General features: G+C 38.5%; 1 protein-coding gene and 1 pseudogene across 4 annotated transcripts in view; both read right to left on the bottom strand.

The window, feature by feature from the left end:
- Positions 1-10,577: 10,577 nt before the first annotated feature.
- On the bottom strand, positions 10,578-11,160 carry LOC129481033 (large ribosomal subunit protein uL22-like; annotated as a pseudogene).
- Positions 11,161-12,158: 998 nt separating this feature from the next.
- Positions 12,159-27,007, bottom strand: part of P4HA1 (prolyl 4-hydroxylase subunit alpha 1) — a 94,745-nt gene continuing 79,896 nt past the window's right edge. For 2 of the 4 annotated variants that reach the window (XM_055275807.2, XM_055275808.2), the window contains exons 11-15: positions 21,222-21,275; positions 18,585-18,650; positions 15,543-15,611; positions 14,376-14,472; positions 12,159-12,858 (exon numbers count right to left, since the gene is read on the bottom strand). In XM_055275807.2, coding sequence (XP_055131782.1) covers positions 12,788-12,858; positions 14,376-14,472; positions 15,543-15,611; positions 18,585-18,650; positions 21,222-21,275 — 357 coding nt within the window. In that variant the 3' untranslated portion in view covers positions 12,159-12,787. The remainder of the gene's footprint in view (positions 12,859-14,375; positions 14,473-15,542; positions 15,612-18,584; positions 18,651-21,221; positions 21,276-27,007) is intronic. The other 2 variants (XM_063637577.1, XM_055275809.2) reach the window with 1 other exon arrangement.

Genomic DNA, 27,007 nt, shown 5'->3' with positions numbered 1-27,007 from the left:
CAGCAATCCCTTTACTGGGTATATAACTAAAGGATTATAAATCATGCTACTATAAAGACACATGCACACGTATGTTTATTGTGGCACCATTCACAATAGCAAAGACTTGGAACCAACCCAAATGTCCACCAATGATAGACTGGATTAAGAAAATGTGGCACATATACACCATGGAATACTATGCAGCCATAAAAAAGGATGAGTTCATGTCCTTTGCAGAGACATGGATGAAGCTGGAAACCATCATTCTCAGCAAACTATCACAAGGACAGAAAACCAAACACTGCATGTTCTCACTCATAGGTGGGAAACGAACAATGAGATCACTTGGACACAGGGCAGGGAACATCACACACTGGGGCCTCTCGGGGGGTGGGGGGCTGGGGGAGGAATAGCATTAGGAGAAATACCTAATGTAAATGAGTTGATGGGTGCAGCAAACCAACATAGTATATGTTTACCTATGTATCAAACCTGCACATTGTGCACATGTACCCTAGAACTTAAAGTATAATTTAAAAAATGAATAATATTGAATTTTGTCAAATTATCTGCCTCTATTGAAGTAATCATGTATTTTTTTTCTCTTTTTTTCCTGGTACTATGGTAAACCACATAGGTTGAATTTTGAATGTTAAACCAATCTTGTATGCCTGAGATAAATACAACTTAGTCATTTGTTTATTGTTGGACTAGACTTGCTAATATTTTATTTATTTTTATTTTACTTTTTTTATTCTTTTATTTTTATTTATTTTTTATTTTATTTTATTTTATTATTTTATTTTATTTTTGTTGAGACAGGGTCTCCTCCTGTTGCCCAGGCTGGAGTACAGTGGTGCATTCTCGGCTCACTGCAAACTCCACCTCTTGGGTTCAAGCAATTCTCTTGCCACAGCCTCCTGAGTAGCTGGGATTACAGGTGCCCGCCATCATGCCTGGCTAATTTTTGTATTGTTTTAGGAGAGGTGGGGTTTCACCATGTTGGCCAGGTTGGTCTCAATCTCCTGACCTCAGGTGATCCACCCACCTCGGCCTCCCAAAGTGCTGGGATTACAGGAATGAGCCACTGCGCCCGGCCGCTAATATTTTTTTAAGGTATTTTGCATCTGTGATCATGAGAAATATTGATTGGTAGTTTTTTTTCCTTTGAATGTTTTTGGTTTTGGTATTGGTGTAATGCTCATCTCTTAAAGCAAGTGGGAAGCTTTCCATTCTCTATTTTCTGAAGCAGTTTCTATAGAATGGGTATTCAACATGTTTGATAGAATTCACCAGTAAAGTCATCTAAGCCTCAACTTTGCTCTGTGGTAATATTTTAAATTATTAATTTCTTTACTTGATGTGAGGCTATTCAGATTTTGTTTCTTTGTGAGTAAATTTGTATATGGACTTTGTAATTAGTTTATTTCAAGAACTGTACATTTTATATAAGTTGTCAAATTTATTGGCATAAATATGTTAATAATACTCCATTATTACCCGGGTACAGTGGCTCACACCTGTAATCCCAGCACTTTGGGAGGTGGAGGTGGGCAGATCTCTTTGAGCCCAGGAATTTGAGACCAGCCTGGGCAACATAGCAAAACCCCATCTCTACAAAAAAATAAAAATAAAAAAAGAAATGCTCTTATTTTTTAAAAATTCCATTATTATCCTTTTAATGTCTGTAGACTCTGTAGTAATGTCCCTTTTTCTATGCCAGATACTGGCAATTTGTTTCTTTTCTCTGTTCCTTACCAGTTTAGCTATAAATTTTTCAATTATATTAATCTGTTTATGAAATCAACTTTTACTGTAGTCCTAGATACTCAGGAGGCTGAGACAGAGGCGCCACTTGAGCCCACAAGTTTGAGGCTAGACTGGGCAACATAGCAAGACCCTGTCTTTAAAAAAATAGATCAATTTTTGGTTTCATTTCTCTACAGTTTGTCCATTTTCAATTTTTTTCATTTCTGTTCTTTGTCATCATCCTTCTGCTTACTTTGGGTTTAATTTGATCTTTTTCTAGCTTTTAAAAAATAGCTTTATTTAGATATAATTCACCTACCATACAATTTACCAGCTTAATGTATACAATTCAATGGCTTTTAGTATGTTCACAGAACTGTGCATCTACCATCACCATCTTCATTACCCTAAAAAGAAACTTTATACCCCTTAGCTATCATCTCCCAATTTCCCTCCTCCATTCCAAGGCTACCATTAACTACTTTGTTTTCTATAGATTTGCCTTTTCTAGACATCTCATATATAAGGAATCATTCACTGCATGGTCCATGACGACTACCTTATTTCTTCACTTCTTTTTATAGTCAAATAACATTCCATTATATGGTTTTTCTAGCTTCATAAGGTGGGAACTTAGAGAAATAATTTTGAATGTTTCTTCTAACATGGATATTTAGTGTTGTAAACTTTCAGCAAAGCACTGCTTATTTTCAACCTACTTTGGGTTTTTCTAATAGAATACACACATTTTAAATTTTTTTTACTATACTATAAACATTTTTATGTTAAGTAATGTTTATGGTATAATACCAAAAACATTGATTTGATAACTAGTGAGTGCTCTCATTGTCTTTCACATCTATTTCATAATTTCCATTTGAGTGTCTGAAGCTCAATCGTTAGTGCATTCCTTGGAAAGGGATTATAGAAACAATATTTTCTGAATTCCTGCATGTTAATAGATTTGTCTGTATGCTTTATACTTAAAGGTTAGTTATGCTGGACATAAAATTCTTCATATTTTCTTTCCTTATCTTAAACATATTAATCCATTTTTCTTCTGGAATAAAGTATTGCTGTCAATATCCGATAATCTAATTTTCTCTTCCTTATAAGTCATGTGCTGTTTTTTGTTTTTTGGGTTTTTTTTCTGAGACAGAGTCTCACTCTGTCTCCCAGGCTGGAGTGCAGTGGTGTGATCTCAGCTCACTGCAACCTCTGTCTTCTGGGTTCAAGCCATTTTCCTGCCTCAGCCTCCTGAGTAGCTGGGATTACAGGTGTCTGCCACCATGCTCGGCTAATTTTTTGTATTTTTAGTAGAGACAGGGTTTCACCATGTTGGCCAGGCTGGTCTGAGCTCCTGGCCTCAAGTGATCCACCCACCTTGGCCTCCCAAAATGCTGGGATTACAGGTGTGAGCCACCGTGCCTGGCCCAGTCACGTGCTTTTATTGCCTAAATCCCCAGAGAATTTTCCTTCTCTTTAATATCTGGTAATTTTTGTAAGAATCAATTCATGTTGGTCATTCTGACTCAATATTCTCACACATATAATATGCTCTTCAATATGTGGTTTTTAAATACTGTTATTTTAAGAAAGTTTTCTTAAAATATAATTTTTAAGCTTTGCTCTTTTCCTTAGTTTTGTTTTAGACTTCCTATTATCTGTATGTTAAATCTTTTTTTTTTTTTTTTCTGAGACCCATTGGAGGGTCTCACTCCATCAACCAGCCTGGGGCTGGAGTGCAGTGCTGTGATCATAGCTCATTGCAGCCTCAATCTCCTCAGCTCAGGTGACTCTCCCACCTCAGCCTCCCAAGTAGCTGGGACTACAGGCATGCACCACCCACACCCAGCTAGTTTTTTGTAGAGATGGGGTTTCACCACGTTGCCCAGGTTGCCTTTGCTTATTTTCAATGTCTATTTCTTTGAGGTCTTTTACTTTTTTAAAAAAAAATTATCCTGTTTTTCACCTTTAAGATTTTTGCTAATCTCTTCATCTGTAGATGGACACTTGGGTGGCTTCCACTTTTTGGCTATTGTGAATAATGCTGCTACAAACATGAATGTACAAACATATTTTCAAGTCCGTGCTTTCAATTATGTATGGTATACACTGAAAAGCAGAATTGCAGGACCACTCTGTAATTCTGATTTTTTGTGATTATGTATGTATAACATTTTTATTGTGACTGTTTGGATACATATTTTATTGGGATTTTATGTATCCATACATAATCACAATAAAATTATAAATCACAATAAAAATAATCAGAATTTATGTATGTACATATACATAATCACAATAAAATGTATAACGTAAAACATCAGTTTAACCATTTTAAAGTGTATGGTTTTGTGGCTTTTAGTACATTTACATTGTTATGCAACCATCACCATCATCTGTCTTCAGAACTTTTTCATTTTCCCCAACTGAAACTCTGTACCCATTAAATATTCACAATCCCCCTTCCCCGAGGTAAACATCATTCTCCTGTTTCTATGAATTCAATTACTCTAGGCACATCATATAAGTGGAATCATACAATATTTGTCCTTTTGTGTTTGGCTTATTTCACTTAGCATGTCTTTAAGGTTCATGCATGTTAAAGAAACGTTAGAATTTCCTTCCTCTTTTAGCTGAATAACATTGTATTATGTATGTGTATACACATTTATCCATTCACCTATGTACAACTTAATTGCATCCACTTACAGTTACTGTGAATAATGCTACTATGAACATGATGTACAAATACTTGAGTCCCTGTTTTCATTTCTTTGGGGTATACAATTCCAGAGGTGGAACTGCTGGATCATGTTAACTGTATAATTTTTTGAGAAGCTGTCATGCCACTTTCCACAGTGCCTGCACCATTTTACATTCCCCCTAATAATGCAAAGGTTCCAATTTTTCCACATTCTAGCCAACACTTGTTATTATCTATTTTTTAATAATAGTAATCCTGACATGGTGTTATAGTTTTGACTTGCATTTCCCTAATGACTAGTGATATTGAGCATCTTTTCATGTGTTTATTGGATGTTTGTGTATCTTCTTTGGAGAAATGCCTATTCAAGTCCTTTGCCCATTTTTAATTGTTTTGCTATTGAATTACAAGGATTCTGGGCTCTCTAATCTGTCTATGTGTCTTTATGCCAGTACCAGTTTTGATTACTATAGCTTTGTAGTTTTGAAATCAGGACACGTGAGACCTCCAATATTATTCTTTACCAAGATTGTTGGCTATTCAGAATCCCTTGAGATTCCTTATTTTAGGATGGATTTTCTTATTTCTGCAAAAATCTTCTTAGTCTTTTCTGTAGCTGTAACAGAATACCTAAGACTGGGTAATTTATAAGGAAATTTACTGGGCTCACAGTTCTGGAAGCTGGGAATTACAAGGGCATGGTGGTGGCATCTGGTGAGGGCCTCATGGTGCTTCATAACAGGGTGGAAAAGTAGAAGGGGAAAGAAGTGTATATAAAAGAGACAGGACAAAGGAGGATGACCCACTTAATGACAACATGGGAAAGACATTAATCCATCTTATCTCTTAAGGCCCAGGCTCCCAAAACCATTACATTGGCAATTAAAATTTAAACATGAGTTTTGGTGAGGACAAACCACATGCAAACCATAGCACCCTCATTGGGATTTCCACAGGGAATACGTTTTTCCATCCCTTTACATTGAACCTGTATCTCTAGATCTAAAGTAAGTCTCTTATTGACAGCATCTAGTTAGCTCCCTTTTTTTTTTGATGCATTATGCCAATGTGTATCTTTTTATCACAGGGTTTAATCCATTTAGTCACTGATGGGGAAGAACTTCTTTGCCATTTTGTTTTCATGTCTTAAGATTTTTTTTTTTCAGACAGGATCTTGCTCTTACCCAGGCTGGCATGCAGTGCCACAAGCACAACTCACTGCAGCCTTGACCTCCCAGGCTCAAGCAATTCTCCCGCATCAGCCTCCAGAGTAGCTGGGACTAGGCATGTACCACCACGCCTGGCTAATTTCTTGAAAAGATGGCATCTATGTTGCCCAGGCTAGTCTTGAACTCCTGGTCTCAAGCAATCTTCCTGCCTCAGCTTCCCAAAGTGTTATCAGGTGTAAGCCACTGCCCCTGGCAGTTTTTTTTTTTTTTTGGCCTCTATTACCGGATCCCCCTACCCTTTTTTTTTTTTTGTAGTAACATATTTTTGATACCCTTTTCCTTTTGTCTGTATTCTATACATATTTTCTTTGCAGTTATGAGGATTACATCTTAATGTCAAAACAATCTAATTTGAATTCTAGCCTGATGTTGAAGTGAATTTTTCAACTCAGGTATTGTATATTTCAGCTCCAGAATTCATTTTGTTCCTTTTCTCTTTGTTGATATTCTCATTTTGTTCATATATTTTCCTGAGTTCTTCTGGTTCTCTGTCCATGTTTTCCTTTAGCTTGTTGAGCATATTTAAGACAGGTGTTCAGAGTATTTAATACCTGTGTTTCTTCAGAGACAGTTTCTGTCACCTTTTCTCCCTTTGAATGGGCGTTTTCCTGTTTTTGCCTTGTGGTTTTCTGCTGGAAAAATGGGAATTAAAAAAATAAATCCATCTCTCCCAGTTTTTGCAGACTGGTTCCATGATGAGGACAACCTTCCTTCACTAATTAGCAGGCGTGTTCTGAGCCTTGGGAGCAGCCTGGGGTGACAGCTTCAAGTTCTGCAGCTTTTCCCAGACATGCTGCCTTTCCCCATGTGAGCGCTGTTAAGTGAAACAGACACTCTTTCAAGAAGCCCCCAGATGAGTTAGAATGCTGGAAATAAGTTCTGCTCTATTCCCTCCAGTTCAAGGGAGGGAATTGAGCAACACTACTGAAAAGTTCTGTTTACGTTGTGATTAGAAGTTTATACTATAATGTAAATAACACTGCTTTCTTCATCTAGAAAGACTTGCTAAAAAAAGTCAACTGAATTAAATGAAGGGAGGTACTTACTGATAATAGTTTTATTTTGATGTAAATGCCTTTGTGGACAAGAAACCCCATGACAGCTCATCTATAAGCCACACTGACTAGCACTGTTTCAGAGCACATTTAATATTACCTTACTTGAACTTTTCATGGACTATTTTCTCCATAGTTGCAGAAATAAGAAAGTGGGAAAGATAGCACTGATTATTTTTAGTAAGGACTACTTTTTTTCTATCTCATAAGTCAAAAGGTGTTTCATGTAACAGAACCTCACTTTTTTGCCTTTTAAAAGCAAAGTAAAAATAGAACATATAACTAAATTCAACTGTTATGTAAGTTATTTTGTCTTCTCAGACTTAATGATTTATCATGCATGTATCAAAAGATGAGATTTTTATTGTAAGTTAACCATAGTTATTTTATATATGACTCATGATATATCAAAACCTGTGTAAAACCCACACTGGAATGGAGTTCAACTATACTTATTAAAGTAGATATTACGGTAATTCTGACTCTTTGTTGGACTTACATGAATGTCTTTTCTAACTTGAAACACAACCCTTCTCCCTAAAAAGCGCTGAAGTGTAGAAGTGTACATCAATCTATATTTAAAATGTTCTGTTCCGAATTTGAAGTGCTTAGCCTAAAACACATTTCTTTTAGAAATAAGCCTATTATGAATTGAAAAGACCAACTGACAAAATTAGAAATTTTCCTTCTTCAGATTTTCGAGCTTATTTCTTATGTGATTATCCTGCTTTGTATATAACACTACAGTCATGTGCCACCTAACATTTCGGTCAGTGACAGACTGCTTATCTGGTGGTGGTCCTGTAAGATTAAAATACTCTATACTGTATCTTTTTCTACATTTAGATGCATACATTGTTAGCTTTGTGTTATAATTGGTTACAGTATTCAGTACAATAACATGCTGTATAGGTTTGTAGCCTAGGAGCAATAGGCTGTATCATACAGCCTAGACATGTAGCAGACTATACCATCTAAAGTTTGTGTAAGTATACTCTATGATGTTCCCACAACAATCTTCTAATGATGATGCATTTTCCTCTCATTAAGCAACACATAACTAATTTCAACAGAATAGTGCTACAATGAAAGTTCAACAAGACCTCAAAAGCAGACGATGGAGGACTTCACTCCTTTTGGTTGCTCCTAATTTTACTTAACATCTGCTTGTATGTAAGTTATTTACAATAAGACATTCTTATCAGTTTTCCTGAGTAGATATATTTAACTTAAGGCTATATTTACACAGAAAGTAAACTTTAAAGTCCTCAGATTTAAGAAAGTAGGCAGCCAAAGACCTTTACTGGTCTACTACAATTAATTTTGCAAAATATCATTAAAGTGGTTGAATAATATCCAAGGACATTGTGGCCGGGCGCGGTGGCTCACGCTTGTAATCCCAGCACTTTGGGAGGCCGAGGCGGGCGGATCACGAGGTCAGGAGATCGAGACCACGGTGAAACCCCGTCTCTACTAAAAATACAAAAAATTAGCCGGGCGTGGTGGCGGGCGCCTGTAGTCCCAGCTACTCGGAGAGGCTGAGGCAGGAGAATGGCGTGAACCCGGGAGGCGGAGCTTGCAGTGAGCCGAGATTGCGCCACTGCACTCCAGCCTGGGCGACAGAGCAAGACTCCGTCTCAAAAAAAAAAAAAAAAATATCCAAGGACATTAGGAGCACAGGATTATGAAATTTTATTCTGATAAATCTGGTAATTTATGGTAATCTATTAACTCATTCCTTTTTGTCTAAGTTACTCAATATTGTTCCCTCTAAAACACTAACTTTTACTATAGTAAAAGTAAGCACTGCCAAGAGAAGAGATTGGTCCTTGTGTTGCTGGCTATCTGGATTAAGATGTCATTTTTCCCATTCTGCTTTCTCCTTGCAGTCTTTATTTCATAATTCTGTCTGTTCAAGTGATTTATAATTAATCATAATTTGGTGTGTGTATGTGTTTTAGTATCACATTTTTTTTTGAGACAGGGTCTTGCTCTGTTGCCCAGGCTTGAGTACAGTGGCACAAGCACAGCTCACTGCAGCCTTGACCCCCAGGTTCAAGGGATCCTCCCCACCTCAGTAGCTGGGACCACAGGCATATGCCACCACACCTGGGTAACTTTTTGATTTTTAGCAGAGACAGGGTCTTGCTATGTTGCTCAGGCAGGTCTCAAATTCCTGGGTTCAAGAGATCCTCCCACCTTGGCCTCCCAATGTGCTGGGATTATAGGCATACACCACTGTGCCCAGCCTATAAATTTCTTAACAGCAATCCAGTCATTCAATAGTTTAGTCCATTGGGCTCTGCATATAAGCTGTTCATTTTTCAGCTATATGGACTTAAGTGGTATGGAAGTTACATACAGCAGTCAACACATGGCTATGTAAAGATACTTAGATTCTTTTAAGCAGCAGTAAGATTTCATTTATATACACACACATATATATTAGTTTATAAATTATATATATATGTGTTGGTTTACTATTTGTAACTTCTCCACACTCTCACACTGTAATAACCATTTTATTTTTATTTTTTTTGAGATGGAGTCTCGCTCTGTCGCCCAGGCTGGAGTGCACTGGCACGATCTCAGCTCACGGCAACCTCTGCCTCCCAGGTTCAAGCGATTCTCCCACCTCAGCCTCCCGAGTAGGTGGGATTATGGGCACCTGCCACCATGCCCGGCTAATTTTTTGTATTTTTAGTATAGACGGGGTTTCAACATGTTGGCCAGGCTGGTCTCAAACTCCTGACCTCAGGTGATCCCACCTGCCTCGGCCTCCCAAAGTGCTGGGATTACAGGCATGAGCCACCATGCCCGCCCAATAACCATTTTATTGCAATTTCACTGAAGTAGATGATTGCTTCTTTTATTACTGCATTTACCATTCAGCTTTCCAAAGAATCCTATAGTCAGTTCATTGCTCTTTTTATAATCTTACTAGGTTATTACCACCTAGTTATCACATTTGCTTACCCCTCTGTTAAGATGTTCTGGTGGATACTTCAGTTAACTCCATATTGGTGATAACTCCCTATTTAAAGTTAATGAGAATAAAAGTTAATGAATGATGAAACTTCCAATATGGAAGGAAAGGCTTAGGGTTGGTGAGGAAACCACAGTTTCCACATTTTCCAGGGTAGTTCCAGCCCTCCTTTAGGTGAAAGTTCAGCATTAAAAGAAATACAGAATTGCAGTAATGGAACTAAAAGCTTCATATTGGATTTTTCCCTCTTTTCATTTGGAAAGAAAAATCATTGGTAATTATAAAACTTTAAAGGGTTCTGTATGATCTAATTCTGAAAGAGTTTAATAATTCCCACGCGGGGTTCCAAGTTGAATATAATGAAATTTGTAAGATTATGGAATACGTAATTTCCTTCTGAAAAATACTTTTGTATTCTACTTTCTATAACACACATGGCAATAAACAGTATTTTCCATCCTTTGAACCCCTATGTCTACATTTTTGAATTTTCTGCTTCCATCTACTTTACTAAAAAAATCTTTAAAAAAAATCATCAATGGTCACAAAATCTGAGTGGATCAAAGTGCTGAACTTAATTCTCCATATTTCTAAAATACTTATGTTGGAACAAAGGGTAGTCAGAAGAAAGGAACTTCAGAGTTCACTTTAAAAATGGGTAAAAATACCTACTTTTCCAGAGAATCAAACCAAATTCTTCCTTCAGTATTTAAATACTGCATAAAGGATAAAGAACCCTTGTGTGAACTAGGATTCACCGTAAGTAATGTAAATAGTCTAAAGCATCAATTAACATACTTCATTAAGCTCACAGCTTTGTATTACCACACCATATTTCTTTTTTTTTTTTTTTCCCTTTTAATTACATTTATTTTAATGCTGAATTTACTCCTGTGCCGTAAGTTTTTGTTTCTTCAGTTTCTTCTGGGATATCTTTTTCTTCTGGGCAACCTCCTCTTCTGGTTTAGGAACAATCTGTTCCTTTTCAGTAAGGATCATCTCAATGTGGCAGGGAGAGCTCATGTATGAGTTAATCCATGAGTTCTGTAGGTCCGGCGGCACATCTTAGGTGCTTTGTTCACTTGGATATGCTCAATGACCAGAGAATCTACATCTAAACCCTTAAGTTCAGCATTACTCTCTGTTTTTAAGCATGTGCAGCAAAAATTCAGCACTCTTTTTGGGCCACCGACCTTGTGTCCAGCCCCACTACCTGGCCTGCGCACACCTGCCAACTCCATCATTGTAACGTCGGAATGGTACGCACTGTTTCTGTAAAGTGACATCTTTCAGATACTTCGTGGCTTTTCGTATATGCATACCCTTGATGGCCTGAGCAGTTTCACGAGTGTTCTTAAAGTGAACAGGAAGATTGGAACCTCTTGATTTGCATGATTTCGTGGAGTTCTCCGGGTCAAGTGAATAGCGAACCATTTTCAGATTACCTCAGGCCACTTAGGGAAAGAACACCATATTTCTTAATAGGAGAAAGTCTTAAGTACCATTATTGTAATAACTTTTTTTTTTCTTTTTTGAGACAGAGTCACTCTGTCACTCAAGCTAGAGTGCAGTGGTGCAATCTCAGCTCACTGCAACCTCTGCCTCCCAGGTTCATGCGATTTTCGTGCCTCAGCCTCCCAAGTAGCTGGGACTACAGGCATGCACCACCACACCCAGCTAATTTTGGTATTTTTAGTAGAGATGGGGTTTCACCATGTTGGCCTGGCTGGTCTCGAACTCCTGGCCTCAGGTGATCGCCTGCCTCAGCCTCCCAAAGTGCTGGGATTGAAGGCGTGAGCCACCATGCCTGGCCCGTAATAACTTCATAACCACAGTAAAGTATTTTAGAGCTCTCTTTGAAGGAAACACATCTTGATTCATGAAATAGCTGAAACTTCAGAGAGCCTAAATTTTTCTTCCTTAACCATGTGACATTAGTGTGAGTGGAAACCAAGAGTATAAACCAAAGCCCTACGTACTAAAGAAACTACGTAAGTTAACCTGTTACTGCCACATCATACATTCGGATTTAAATACGAAAAACACCACACAGAAAAACTTTTTTAAAAAAGATTTAAGATCATAAATAGGTCATTGTTGTCACAACACATTTCAGAATCTTAAGAAAACAAACATTTTGGCTTTCTAAGAAAAAGACTTTAAAAAAAAATCAATTCCCTCATCACTGAAAGGACTTGTACATTTTTAAACTTCCAGTCTCCTAAGGCACAGTATTTAATCAGAATGCCAATATTACCACCCTGCTGTAGAAGGAATAAGAGGCAAGGTATTAGCACTAAGAAAAACAGCAAAATTTCTGGACAAAATCATCTGTCATTTTAAAAAAGGGATAAAAAAACAGACTAAGTGGTGAGCATTTTAGTTAAGAAGGCCCAGTGTTGTTATGCAGGACTTTCTGTTTAAAAAAAAAAAAAAAAAAATCGAAATATTTTAACTCAAGTAGGTTTAATTCACCACAGAAGAGCTATGAGAAAAGAGAGGGGGTTGGTAAAATACAGTATACTTTCTTTAAAAAGGACTTGGGAGGAAAAAAATCAACTTAGAAGATTATATGAAAGGGCAAACATCACATGGAACCCAGTTAGTGTCCTAGTTTATTACTAGTCTTCAGATCCAGAAAACAGAGTAAGACACTAGGTAAACAGAACACCTAGACACATCTGTAAGGCATTTGTTTCCTATCACACGGCCCATTCTAGCTTAACAACCCACCAACTGAGATGTAGTGAAATACTAAAATTGGATGCTCAAATTATGTTTTTATCCAACCAAAAAGTTCTTTAAATATAAAATTCCTCACTTTAAACTCTGCCTTGTCTTCTGTGATACCAACAGAACTTTAAGGTTTTTACATATGCAATATGGTGATTTCGTGTTACTTTTAAAAGAACTCACAAAGTAAGCGACTGTCCACAGATGAAACATGGGATGAGGTTCATGACTGAATCAATCATGGAGTGTTAGTCAATTGTAAACTCCTGAAAGTTAAGACTAGGAAATGTGTATATCAGACACATAAGAGTACAACAATAGGGGAGAAAGGGAAGCCTGTTTGTCATTCCAATTCTGACAAGGTGCAAGGTCTTCGAAACTCTTGTCCACGTTCATGGAGCCATTTATTGGATACTGTGAGAGAAAAGTAATATATTAATTTTCCCCCTTAATCTAATCAGTATTTAATTAGTTTCTAAAAGCTAGGTCTATAACAAAGTTTCATCATGGGATAAAAGTTCAACACCAAAACCAGATTAAAGGCAGATGCTACTTAAAAACTTGGCTAAATGCTGAAAACACAGATTTTATATACCTATATACATATGTGTACACACTTGTGTTTATGTACATAAACATATGTATACACATGTGTATATTTGCAAGTCTATGTGCATTTCCTAAAGTTTCCAATGTTCAATGTGAGGCTTGAAATGAGACACAAATGGACCTAAGATACAGGGACAGATAGAGTAGAATATTGCTTTATGTACTGTTTTCAAAGTACAACCTCCAAAATACAAAGACATTTTAATAATGAACACAAACTTTCCACTCTAAAGGAACAACTCTAATCAACCATTGCTATTGTATGCTCATTAAGTTTCCAAAATACCTTTAAAAAACATATACCATGTAAAAATGTACCCCAAAAGCAGTTAATTTTCTATTTTTTTTTTTGTCTCCGGTACCACAGAACCCAATCAAAATATCTAAAGCAGGAACCTTAATTCTTAACTCCTTTTTCCACCCTTGTATCTACACTTTATTCATCAAACCCTAACAATTTTCCTTACATCTCTCTCAAATCTACTATTTGCTCTCCAACCCTTTCACTGATGCTTTAATCCAGGCCATTATCATCTCTCACTTAAGACAACAGAAAACAGCTTTCTAAACTCTCTCTCACCAACTAGCCTCTCCTCACTCTAGTCCAGTGGTTCTTAAACACTATAATCATAAGGGGAGATTTTAAAATCCTGATCAGGCCTCACTCCTTAACCTTGTTATGTCCTATATGTAACCACTAAACATGTGGCTAGTAACACAGATTGAAATGGATACATGGGGCTAATTAATAGATATTAAAACTAACTTCACCTGTTTCTTTTTACTTTTTTAAAATGTGGCCAGTCCTGCACTTGCATGTCCCTGACTGAGAGTGAGTGCCTCTAAATTTTGCACATTAGGTGCTACTCGAGCCTCACATTAGAACCTGGTATCTAACATGTTTGGAAAACTGCTTTCTATCTTCAGGACCAAGTTTAAAGAATAAGCTTTGAAGAAGACTCCCCAAACTTAGGCAGTCACCATCTTCTGTTTACATTTTTGTATTAATATGTACTACATTATAATCGATTAGTATGTCTCAATCAGATTATTAACCCTTTGAGGGGAAGATATTGTCTTATTCAATTTTGAGTCAGTCATTGTTTCTTGGAATAAGTGAAAATAGAGTTAAAAATAAAATCTGTCATCAAAATTCTGATTTCAAATTTGTATTAAGATTAGGCACTTGTTTGGTTGAATCCTGTACAATGTTAAAATCATATTAAGCAAACGTAGGGGCTTTTGTTTTTAAGACACAGATAATAGTTTCAAAATAAGAAACAAAAATTACATTCTCTTCACAGAATATATGAAATATTTACCCCATTTGTTGCCAACTAGCACTGGACAGGCTGCATGCCGTGTACTATAATCTCCTTCTCCACTGGCAAACAGATTATACCAGAAAACAGCAGTTCCCTATGGAGAACAATTCACAATTATCCCCAAGTATACAATGCCAGGTAATCGCTTTCGGTAGTTATTACTTTTTTTTTTTTTGAGACGGAGTCTTGCTGTATTGCCCAGGCTGGAGTGCAATGGCACAATCTTGGCTCACTGCAACCTCCACCTCCCGGGTTGAAGCAATTCTCCTGCCTCAGCCTCCCAAATAGCTGGAATTACAGGCGTGCACCACCAGGCCTGGCTAATTTTGTATTTTTAGTAGAGACGGGCTTTTACCATGTTGGTCAGGCTGGTCTCGAACTCCTGACCTCAGGTGATGCGGCCATCTTAGACTCCCAAAGTGTTGGGATTACAGACGTGAGCCACCGTGCCGGGCCACTTTCAGCAGTAGTTAATTTTTCCTTTGTTCCTGTGGAAGAGCTCTATAGCAGTATTTTATCTTCCTCTAATATAATTCTGAAAATATGGTTGTATCACTTTAAGAACCATTTTTGATCATATGAAAAATACCATAAAAATGTTTGACAACAAAAGTATTTGCCAAAAGAAAGCTAACATATCTTACATAGCACGATGGAGGGGAAAACACAACACAGAACCCATTTTACAAATGAAAAATTTTAAATACTAATTCCTGGTCATTCATTACCTCTAAGTACTCGTGGCAAGGACCATAAAAATACCTTTAAAAATGTAATTTGGCCAGGCACAGGGGTTCATGCCTGTAATCCCAACATTTTGGGAAGCTGAGGTGGGAGGATCACTTGAGCCCAAGAGTTCAAGACCAGCCTGGGCAATACAGGGAGACACTGTCTCTACAAAAAATTTAAACATTAGCTGGGCATGGTGACATGCACCTGTAGTCCCAGCTATTTGGGAGAATGAGGCTTGAACCCAGGAGGTCAAAGCTGCAGTGAGCCATGTTAGTGCTGCTGGGCTCCAGCCTAGGCAACAGAGTGAGAACAGGTCTCAAAAAAAGAAAAGAAAAAGAAAAAAATGTAATTCATTAATTAGACCATGAATACAAGTGCATCTCTTCCTTAGGGAAAACATTAATAAACCAAAAACAAACCAAACAGACTTACTTTTTTGGGCCAAACACTAGCTCCAACTTCAGGAAAAACAGTGGCTCCTCCTGCAGACACATCACTCATCTATAAGAAACAAGAGGGTGTTATCAAAAGTGCTGGTAGAATAAAGTAAAACATGCCATTATAAAGACTTGATATTGAATACTAGAATATTGGGAACATATGGACTTATTGTTATATAGCAGAGTTGGTACATGCTACTCAGTTTTTCAAACATAAAATGCCATTTAGGTTTATATACATAAGTAAAAAAACTACAAAAAGCAAAGGAATGATTAACAAAAAACCGTCAGGATGGGAGACTGGGGATATAATTTGAGATAGGAACTTATTTATAGCCAGAGGGAAAAAGAAATGACTTAAAACTAATGAGTTAATACAGAGATATAAATATGTATTTTATTGTATTAGAATATAATCTCCATGGAGGCAGGAATTTTCATCTGTTTTGTTCATTGCTGATCATTAATGTCTAGAACAGTAGTACCTCAAGAACAGTAGGCGCTCAAGAAATATTTAAATAAATGTAAAATAAAAATAAACTCAGTTTTGCCATTTCTCATGGAAGGGAATCAAACATATTAAATAAAAGTGAGAAAGTTAAAGGATTATATAAAGTTATAGTCATAAAGATAACCTAGAATAAAAATGGAAACCTTTTAAATTAACCGAAGAATCACATAAAACAAAGCAAAGGAAACATGGATCATAAAGATTTTTTTAAAGCAACATAAGTAGAATATATAGACTGATTAGATCACAGAGCAAAACCCAACTATATGTTATATCAGAGCTGCATCTAAAACAAGTGACTTACAAACACAGAACACAAAAAAGTAAGATTTTGGGCAAATGCTATCCAAGGAAAACAGGGTATGATCTTAGTATGAGACACAGTTTAAATCAAGGTAAAAAGCATTAAATGAGATAAAAGGTATTTTACAATGATAAACATGTAACTAATAATAAAGAGCTAGGACACTTAACCACTGAAAAAATTAACTTTGAGGAAATTAAAAAGTTGTGCATGAGAGGAAAAGTAATTTGAGATATTCTATGTGCCCCTCTGGGGAATGGTATTTAAATAATGGAAAAAATGATAATCAATTAAAATGCTATACAACTATTTTAGAAAAACAGGAAGGGTGTTTACATTAAGAGGGAGAAATAGATAGTGGGCCAAATAATACCGCATCAATGTTCATAAAACAAAGAAATATAAAGAGAATCAGGAACACATAAACACTAATGGCTTTAAACATCTGAAAAGATGCTCAACCTCTCTAATAAGAGAAATGCAAATTAAAGCCACAATAACTGCTAATTTGATAAGTGAAAGATACACAGATCAAAAAGTCTGACAAACATACTTCACAAACATATCCCACTTAAAATTGGGATATAAATTGGTACAACCTCTAAGACTCACCTCTAGAAAATATGCAAGCCTTCGCAGCATGAATTTGTATACTGTACTAATAACCCTCTCCTGGTTTTCCCTTTGTGATATTTCTCTTTTTTATATGAATCTTTGTAATGTACCTTACCTCCTTTTGGAAACAAGATGGAATTGTGAGAGAAATACAAATTGGGAATTGGGGAGAAAAGGAGGCATATGGAGAGGAAGGAGATAGGGAAAAAGGGAAAGAAAAGAGAAACAGGGAAGGTGGCAGGAAGAGAAGAAGAAAATAGACTGAACAGAGAGATTTTGGTAGGGCGTGGGATACTGCAGACAGCAAAAAGATGTAATTCAAATAGGGCTAAGGAATGGAAAGAGTGATGAAATAACCAAAATTAAGTCTAGATATAAAATATGTATATATATATATAAATAAAAATACATACACACACACACACACACATATATATATATATATCGGCCTCTCAAAGTGCTGAGATTACAGTCGTGTGTCACTGTGCCTGGCCTAAAATATCTTTTTTAACAAAGGTTATGACATTATGGCAGATTGCATTTTCCAAATATAATACATCCCAATATGTCCCATCCTACAGGCTTTTTTTATATGACACTGACATTCGTCTGCAGTGGTAGGGTCTATGTGCCCTCTCCTTGAAGCTGGGTAGACCTTTGTAATTGCTGTAACAGAATACAGCAGAAATGACATCTATGACTTCTGAGGGTAGGTCATAACAATACCATGTACTTTTGCATTGTTCTTTTGGGATGCTTCCTCTTGCAATCCAGTCACTATGCTGTGAAGAAGCTCAGCCATGTGTATTGGCCAGAATTTAGGCATTCTGGCTGACAGCCAGCCTCAACCTTAGCCTTCAAGATACCCCAGTCCCAGGCATTTGACGGCAAATGCATGTCAGATTTGGAGCAGGAACCATGAGTTGAGCCCAGTCAACCTCATAACTGTTAGAGATACATTAGGAAAATCATTGTTGTTATTTTAAACCACTCAGAAAGGAGAGTTTTGGAGTGATTTATTTGGGGTAACTAGAACAACACTACAATCAAAACTTTTTTCCATATATATAAATATATAAACAATTTTAAAAATTGAATTATGATCATACTGTTTTAAAACTCTGAGATAGGGTTTCTGGGGGTTGTAATATGCTATTTCTTCATCTTAGTACTGAATACACTAGAAGTGTTCACTTTGTGAAAATTAAGTTATAATACTTAATTTGTGCACTCTTCTGATATACCTCAATGAAAAAATGTAATTCAGAAGTTTACTGAAATAATGTGTATGTACAGAAATTCAAATATATATTTTTATATACACATATATGACTAAACAGAGAGCCTATATGTTAAAATATTAATGATTATCTGCAGGTAGTGGCACTATAAATTCTAAGTTTGTCCAGAAGTTTCTATAATGAACATCTATCTTACAGCCTGAAAAAGTTGCAAATGCAAAAAAATTCTTAACTCCCTTTACTCAGTTGTAAAAATGTTAAACTAGGATGTTGAATCAGAGCTACACAGAACAAACTTAACACATTAAAATGAATCTTGTGATCAAATCCCAACTTAATCTAAAAATTTTAGTGACAACTTACATAAAACAGCCATGTAGCAATTCTATTTCCTGTCCCCAGCTCTTTGAAGGCATCTGGCTCATCTTTCTGTAAACAAAAACACAGTAAATTCAATGGTGTAAAAATTCAGTAACACAAATGCTCTAGTGGCAACTAAACATCAGTAGTAATATCCTGAAGAATATGCCAACAACAACCCCAAAAGTTTCCCTTGTAATGTCCAGTGCACTATAAACATCAGGCACTCTTTTTGTAAGATGGAGTCTTGCTATGTGGACCAGGGTGATCTTGAACTCCTGGCCTCAAGCGATCCTCCTGCCTTAGCCTCCCAAAATGCTAGGATCACAGGTGTGAGCCACTGTACCTGGCCTCAAATACTTGCTAACTGAACTTGTATACTGGATACTTTAGACAAGATTACTGGATAAAAAGCAGACTTACTAGCCTAAACAACAGCCATTATCTGCAAACTATGTATTATTTTAAAAATGAATACCCACAATTTTAGCTTCCAAAAAAATATGACACGACAGCCATCTCTTAGCTACATTCCTGAAGCTTAATTTACCTTGAGACTTACTTTGAACTCATGACCTACTGAACTATTTCCTAGTATTATTTTTCTTTTCTTTCTTTTTTTTTTTTTTTTTTTTTTTTTTTGAGACAGAGTCTTGCCCTGTCGCCCAGGCTAGAGTGCAGTGCCATGATCTCAGCTCATTGCAACCTCCACCTCCCGGGTTTAAGCAATTCTTCTGCCTCAGCCTCCCAAGTAGCTGGGGCTACAGACGTGTACCACCATGCCTGGCTAATTTTTTTGTATTTTTAGTAGAGATGGAGTTTTGCCATGTTGGCCAGGCTGGTCTTGAACTCCTGACCTCAAGAGATCCACCCACCTTGGCCTCCCAAAGTGCTGGGATTACAGGCATGAGCCACCACGCCAGGCCCCTAGTATTATTTTTCTAATAATGCTAGTAAAGTGACTTTCCGCACTATTATCAAGCTAGAAAATTAATATCTAAATATTTATATCTAAATTAAAATACAATACAACCTCTTGGCATTTCTCCCAGAAAAATGAAAATGTATTTTTCACACAGAAATGTATACACATCTTTATTTGTAATAGCCAAAAACTAAAAACTATCCAAATGTCCTTCGATGGGTGAATGGCTAAACTGTGGTATATCCATAACATGGAATACAGGTTGAGCATACCAAAAGTCCAAAATTCAAAATGCTCTGAAGTTCAAAACTTTTAGTGCTAACATGACACAAGTGGAAAATTCCACACATACTACTCCCTGAAGTAACTCCCCTATCATACACACTATGCCCCAGCCAGGATGAAAACAGACAGTTCCCCATAAGGCTCCTGCATCACAGAGATTTATTTTCAAACCCATTCTTTCTTTACTGAAGGTGTAATCCTCGTGGAGATTTAGAGTTTATGCCAGGGTCTCAAATTCAGCAGCCTACACTGTGGCAGATCTTCCTCTTACAGAGCTGTTATTCCCAAAGCTCTAGTTCCTGGAGGCACATACCTCCAGCCTCTGTGTTTTGTCCCCTCTTTAATTCTCTAGGTTTGGGATCATCTTTGTTTAGTTTGCCTTTGGGAATACCCTTTACTTTCTTCCAGGCTTGCCAATGCATTTAAAGTATCTTAAGTGATTTTATTCAGTATCTAGGTGTTTTTTTTTTTTTAACTGGTAAAAAGGTTTCACAGAATATCTGCCACACCATATTTCCATAAATTCCAAATAGGCTATGAATTTTTAATGTTAAAAGAACAGAATTAACATGTTGACAAAGAATCTCTCCCTGACTGAACTACTCAGGCTCCTCTGAACTTTATTCTCAAGTAGGCCCTGACTTTGGGCTTCGGGTATTTATCTCTGCATTGTCCAATTTGAGCAAGAACCCTGCTAAGTCAGGTTAGCCAGAATCCCCCATCCTTGCCATGTGATCACCCTCAAAATCTGACTGGGTTCTTCATCTCCACTATCCCCTGGATGATGATCACTCTGCCCTGACTTCAGCAAGAATCCTGTTAGGTCAGTTTAGCCAGAATCTTCCCTTACCTCTTAGTAATTTTCCATCTACTAACACCCACCCTTGCTCATTGGCTATAAATTCCCACTTTTCCTTGTTGTATTTGGAATTGGGCTTAACCTCTCTCCCTTACTGCAAAATCCCACTGCAGTTGCAGTGGTCCCTATACCTATCACAATGGTCCCCCCTTGAATGAAGTCTGCCTTACCATCTTTAACAAGTCTCAAGAATAACTTTTTCTTTAACAGTGTAATGCGGCTGGGCACGGTGGCTCACGCCTGTAATCCCAGCACTCTGGGAGGCAGAGGTGGGTGGATCACCTGAGATTAGGAGTTAAAGACCAGCCTGGCCAACATGGCAAAACCCTGTCACTACTAAAAATACAAAAATTAGCTGGGCATGATGGCGCATGCCTGTGATCCCAGCTATTCGGGAGGCTGAGGCAGGAGAATTGCTCCAACCCAGGAGGCAGAGGTTGCAGTGAGCCAAGATCATGCCACTGCACTCCAGCCTGGGTGACGGAGTGAGACTCTGTTTTTTTGTTTTGTTTTGAGACAAACAATGTAGTGCATAAGCCTCAGTGAATTTCTCCATTTCTTTTTTACTTACCCGTGCAAAGTCAAAATGGGGTTCATACTGTCCTCCAACTCCATAATTTGCTACCTGAAGGAAAGACACAAAGCATGAAAGAAAAGAACTATAAAGATTACTATTCAAAAAAATCTATGAACCTCATTTTTTGGACTTTTATAGATCATGGTCAGGTATTTACAGAGAAATGAAAAGTATTTAAAATCAACGAAAGTTCCTATGAAAACAGGGATGAAAAAGGACAGCTACTATATATCTATGTATAGATCTATATATACAGATCTATATCTCTATATACAGATATCTATATCTATATATGTACCCCTCCCCTATATAGATAGATAGATAGATAGATAGATAGATAGATAGATCTATATCTATATATGTACCCCTCCCCGCCCCCCACCAGAGACAGGCTGGAGTGCAGTAATGCAATCAGAGCACACTGCAGCCTCAACCTTTGGGGCACAAGTGATCCTCCCACTTCAGCCTCCTGAGTAGCTGGGACTACAGGTGCATGCTACCACACCCAGCTAATTTTTAAAAATTTAAAAATTTAATACATAAGCTAAAATGTGAGATTTCTATTATTTTGTTTCACTAAACACTTTCCTTTGGAACTTAAATCAAAAAATGTTTTCCAAAGTCCCAAATGCTGGTGAACTCACAATCTAATAAAATATCTTTTCTTACACAGTTTTTCCCTGCTAAAAAAGGAAACAAATTAACACCAATTTAATTATTCCTGCCGAAGGGCCCTAACAACTTCAGTTGCTTACGACAATGTCCCAGTGTGACACACCAAAATTTAAGAAAAATATTTGGTCTGAGTTCAAGTTCCAGCTCTCTTAATTACAATGTAACTTTGGATATAATCTCAGTTTTCTTATTTGTTAAAATGAAGAGAATGATACTTAACTCTTTCCCTCAATCACACAACACAATAAAATGCTGACAAAATCAAAGGAGAACATAATTAAGAGTGCTGATGAAACCAGAAGAATACTGGTGGAACTGGAACTACTGCTGGAGTGTGTCTTGCTCTAGGGGCCAGTAGCCACAGCACCCCTTCATCCCTGAAGCTAAGCCAGGAATGAAGGCCTACTTGAAGGCCTGACATTCCGAAGCAGAGCTGCCAGCAGCTGTTACACCCTTCCTGGTGGGGTGAAGAGAGGTGGAACTGTTCTACCCACCCCTCCCCCAACTCCCTGAGGCAGGAGCTGCAGCCATGTACTCCCTCCCAAGAAAACAGTACTTTGGCAGAACCCTGCATCCCATGAGATGCCTGGGCCACCCAGAACAGTCACGTGCCCTGAGCCTGAGCTGAAACAGCACATCACCCTTGGGGAATTGTTGCACTGGCCAAGCTGAGCAGCTGCACTTCCCAGGGCTGAAGTAGTACCCAGACACCCAGGGAAACAGAGCAGTGGCTAAGCTGAGTAATGTGCCCTGCAGGACAAATAACTCTAGTACCCTGCTTCCCTGGAGAGTCCGCGCTGCTGCGACACTTCACTTTCTGGGGAGTGAAGTCATTGCTGTGCTGCTCTCTGCCCCACAGGGCCCAAACAACAGGCATGCCTTGGCCATTCAGGGGTGCCTGTTCCTGCTGTACCTGGCCTCAGAGTCTGGGATCCATCTGAGCTCCACCAATCCAGGTTCTAGAGTGACTACTACATGGTGCCTCATCCCCAGGGATAGGAGTTGCCACTAAGCCCTATTGGCTCAGGCTCCTAAATTAGAGCCAAACCCTGCATCCCAGACTCAAACCTCCAGAGCATCCTCTCTTCCCTGGAGCTGGGGCAGGGTTGTGCCCTGTCGGCCAGGGGTAGACTCACAGCTACAACCTGACACTCTTTTCTGAAGCAGCTAGAGGGTGCCTCAGAGTCACAGATCCTGGCACCATAGGCAACCTACATCCAACCCTACCATACAGAGTGACCCTGTACCCTAAGACCCAGGTGTTACAATAGTATACAAGACCCTGAGCCCAGGATCCTAGCCCCACAGCCACTCCAAATGCTTGCACCTGGATTGCAGCACCATGGCAGCTGCTTGTAGTATATGTAAGACCTGCCACCAAGAAGACTCCCACTGGCTAAAACTCCCTATTGTGGGGAAAACAAGAATGGAAGGATTCCAAAAGCTCTTGCCACTGAAGATATTAACAATCTACTCCACAGCTACCACCACTGCAAACTTCTCCAGCCTAGGCTGTTGAGGCACCCACAGTTATTTTGACAATGAATGCAGCTGAAAAGGCTACAAGAGACTACAGTACTGAACCTACCTGGAAACAGAGTCACCACACCCTTCCCAAACAGCCCAACTAAAGCAGAAAGTTTAAAAGAGCCAATTGTTCCACTAGATGCACAGACATCAATGCAGGAAACAAGAAACATTAAAAAGCAATGAAATGTGACACTGCTGAGAATGTAACTCTCTAGTTACAGGCCCAAATGAAAAGGAAATCAACACCTAGCTTGAAAAAAATTCAAATAATGATCTTAAGGAAACTCAAACAGATAAAAGAAAATACAGATAGATAATTCAAAGAAATCAGGAAAACAATTCATGATATGAATCAGAATTTCAACAAAGAAGGATATCATAAAAAAGAACCACACAAAACTCTTGCAGCTGAAGAATTCAATGAATGCAGGAGGCTGAGGCAGGAGAATCGCTTGAACCTGGGAGGCGGAGGTTGCAGTGAGCCAAGATCTTGCCACTGCACTCCCACCTGGCGACAGAGCGAGACTCCGTCTCAAAAAAAAAAAAAAAAAAAAAAAAAAAAAAAGGAATTCAATGAATGAAATTAAAAATACAATACAAAGCTGCACCAGCACACTTGATTGAGCAAAACAATCTCTGAACCTGAAGATACATTATTTGATATTACTCAGAGGGGAAAAAAAAAGGAAACAATAATGAAAATGGATAAAGAGAGCCTACAAGACTTCTGGGACACCATTAAACATTTGTACTACAGGAATTCCAAAAGGAGAAGAAGGGTAAAAGGCATAGAAAACCTATTTAATAATAGCTGAAAACTACCCAAGTCTGGGGAAGAGATAAGGGTATCCAACTCCAGAAAGTTCAAAAGTCCCCAAATAGATTCAACCCAAAAAAGTCCCCTCTGAAGCACATTTTAGTCAGATTGTCAAACATCAAAGACAAAGAATTCTAGAAACAGCAAGATAGCTAGATTAAGAAAAAAGATCCAAATAATCACAATCAGAGATAACAACGGTGACATTACAATTGACCCCAAAGAAATATAAAAAGTCCTCAGAGATTATTATGAACACCTCTACGCACACAAACTTTTATAAAAAACCTAGAAGAAATGGATAAATTCCTGGAAACACACAACCTCCCAAGACTGCACCAGAAAAAAATTGAAACCCTGAACAGACCAATAAGGAATTCTGAAATTGAATTTTAATTAAAAAAAAAAAAAACCTACTAACCAAAAAAAGCCCTGGACTGGATGGATTCAAAGCCGAATTTTACCAGACATAAAAAGAAGAGCTAGTATCAATCCTACTGAAATTATTCCAAAAAACTGAGAAGGAAAGCCTCCTCCTTAACTCATTTTATGAAGCCAGCATCTCATTCTGATACTAAAACTCATCAGACACGATGAAAAAAGAAAACTTCAGGCAGATATTCCTGATGAACACAGACACAAAATACTCAAAAAAATACTAGAAAACAAAACCTAGAAGCACATCAAAAAGTTAATTTACTATAATCAATTAGGCTTTATTTGTGGGGTGCAAGGTTGGTTCAATAAATGTAATTCACCACATAAACAGAATTAAAAACCGTATGATCATCTGCACAGATGCAGAAAAAGCTTTCAAAAAAATTCAACATCCTAGCCAGGCACAGTGGCTCACACCTATAATTCCAGCACTTTGGGAGGCCGAGGTGGGTGGATCACCTGAGGTCAGGAGTTCGAGACCAGCCTGGCCAACATGGTAAAACCCTGTCTCTACTAAAAATACAAAAATTAGCTGGGCGTGGTGGCAGGGGCCTGTAATACCAGCTACTGGGGAGGCTGAGGCAGGAGAACTGCATTAACCCAGGAGGTGGAGGTTGTAGTCAGCCAAGATCACACCACTGCACTCCAGCCTGGGCAACAGAGTAAAACTACATCTCAAGAAAAAACAAAAAAACCCAGAAATAACAGACACTGGCAAGGATGAAGAGAAAGGGGCATGCTCATACACTGCTGATGGGAACGTAAATTAGTACAATCACTATGGAGAACAGTACAGAGGTTCCTTTAAAAACTAAAAACAGATCTACCGTATGATCCAGCAATCCCAATGCCAAGTATATATCCAAAAGAAAGGAAATTAGCATGATGAAGAGATATCTGCATTCCCATGTTTATTGCAGGACTATTCACAATAGCTAACATATGGAATCAACCTAAGTGTCCATCAACAGATGAATGGATAAAGAAAATGTGGTGCTTATATATAATGAAACACTATTCAGCCATAAGAAGAATGTAATCTTGTCACATGGATGGAACTGGAGTTCATTATATTAAGTAAAATAAGCCCAGCATAGAAAGACAAATATCACATGTTCTCACTCACATGTTGGATTTCTGCATTTCCAACTGAGGTACCTCGTTCATCTCATTGGGACTGGTTGGACAGTGGGTGCAGACCATGGAGAATGAGCCAAAGCAGGGCAGGGCATCGCCTCACCTGGGAAGCGCAAGGGGTTGGGGAATTTCTGTTTCCTAGCAAAGGGAAGCCATGACAGACTGTACCTGGAAAAACGGGACAATCCCGCCCACATACTGAGCTTTTCCCACGGTCTTAGCAACTGGCAGACCAGGAGATCTTTCTTGTGCCTGGCTCAGTGGGTCCCACGCCTATGAAGCCTTGCTCACTGCTAGTCCAGCAGTCTGAGATGGACCTGAGAGGTTGCAGCCTGGCTGGAGGAGGGGCATCTGCCATTGCTGAGGCTTGATTAGGTAAACAAAATGGCCAGAAAGCTCAAACTGGGCGGGGCCCACCACAGCTCAGCAAGGCCTACTGCCTCTATAGACTCCACCTCTGTGGGCAGGACATAGCTGAACAAAAGCCAGCAGACAACTTCTGCAGACTTAAACGTCCCTGTCTGACAGCTCTGAAGAGAGCAGTGGTTCTCCCAGCACGGCATTTGAGCTCCGAGAACCGAAGACTGCCTCCTCAAGAGGGTCCCTGACCCCCATGTAGCCTAACTGGGGGACACCTCCCAGTAGGGGCCGACAGACATCTCATACAGGCGGGTGCCCCTCTGGGATGAAGCTTCCAGAGGAAGGATCAGGCAGCAATATTTGCTGTTCTGCATCCTCTGCTGGTGATACCCAGGCAAACAGGGTCTGGAATGGACATCTAGCAAACTCAACAGACCTGCAGCTGAGGGACCTGACTGTTAGAAGGAAAACTAACAGAAAGGAATAGCATCAACATAAACAAAAAGGTCATCTACACCAAAACCCCATCTGTAGGTCACCAACATCAAAGACCAAAGGTAGATAAAGCCACAAAGATGGGGAGAAACCAGAGCAGAAAAGTTGAAACTTCTAAAAATCAGAGCACCTCTTCTCCTCCAAAGGATTGCAGCTCCTCGCAAGCAACAGAACAAAACTGGACGGAGAATGACTTTGATGAGTTGACAGAAGTAGGCTTCAGAAGGTCGGTAATAACAAACCTTCTCCCAGCTAAATAAAGGAGCATGTTCTAAGCCATCGCAAGGAAGCTAAAACCGTCGAAAAAAGGTTAGACGAATGGCTAACT

The sequence above is a fragment of the Symphalangus syndactylus genome, chromosome 4 (assembly GCF_028878055.3).
Source record: "Symphalangus syndactylus isolate Jambi chromosome 4, NHGRI_mSymSyn1-v2.1_pri, whole genome shotgun sequence".
Lineage (NCBI taxonomy): Eukaryota > Metazoa > Chordata > Mammalia > Primates > Hylobatidae > Symphalangus > Symphalangus syndactylus.
This window is presented reverse-complemented; position numbering and strand designations above follow the sequence as displayed.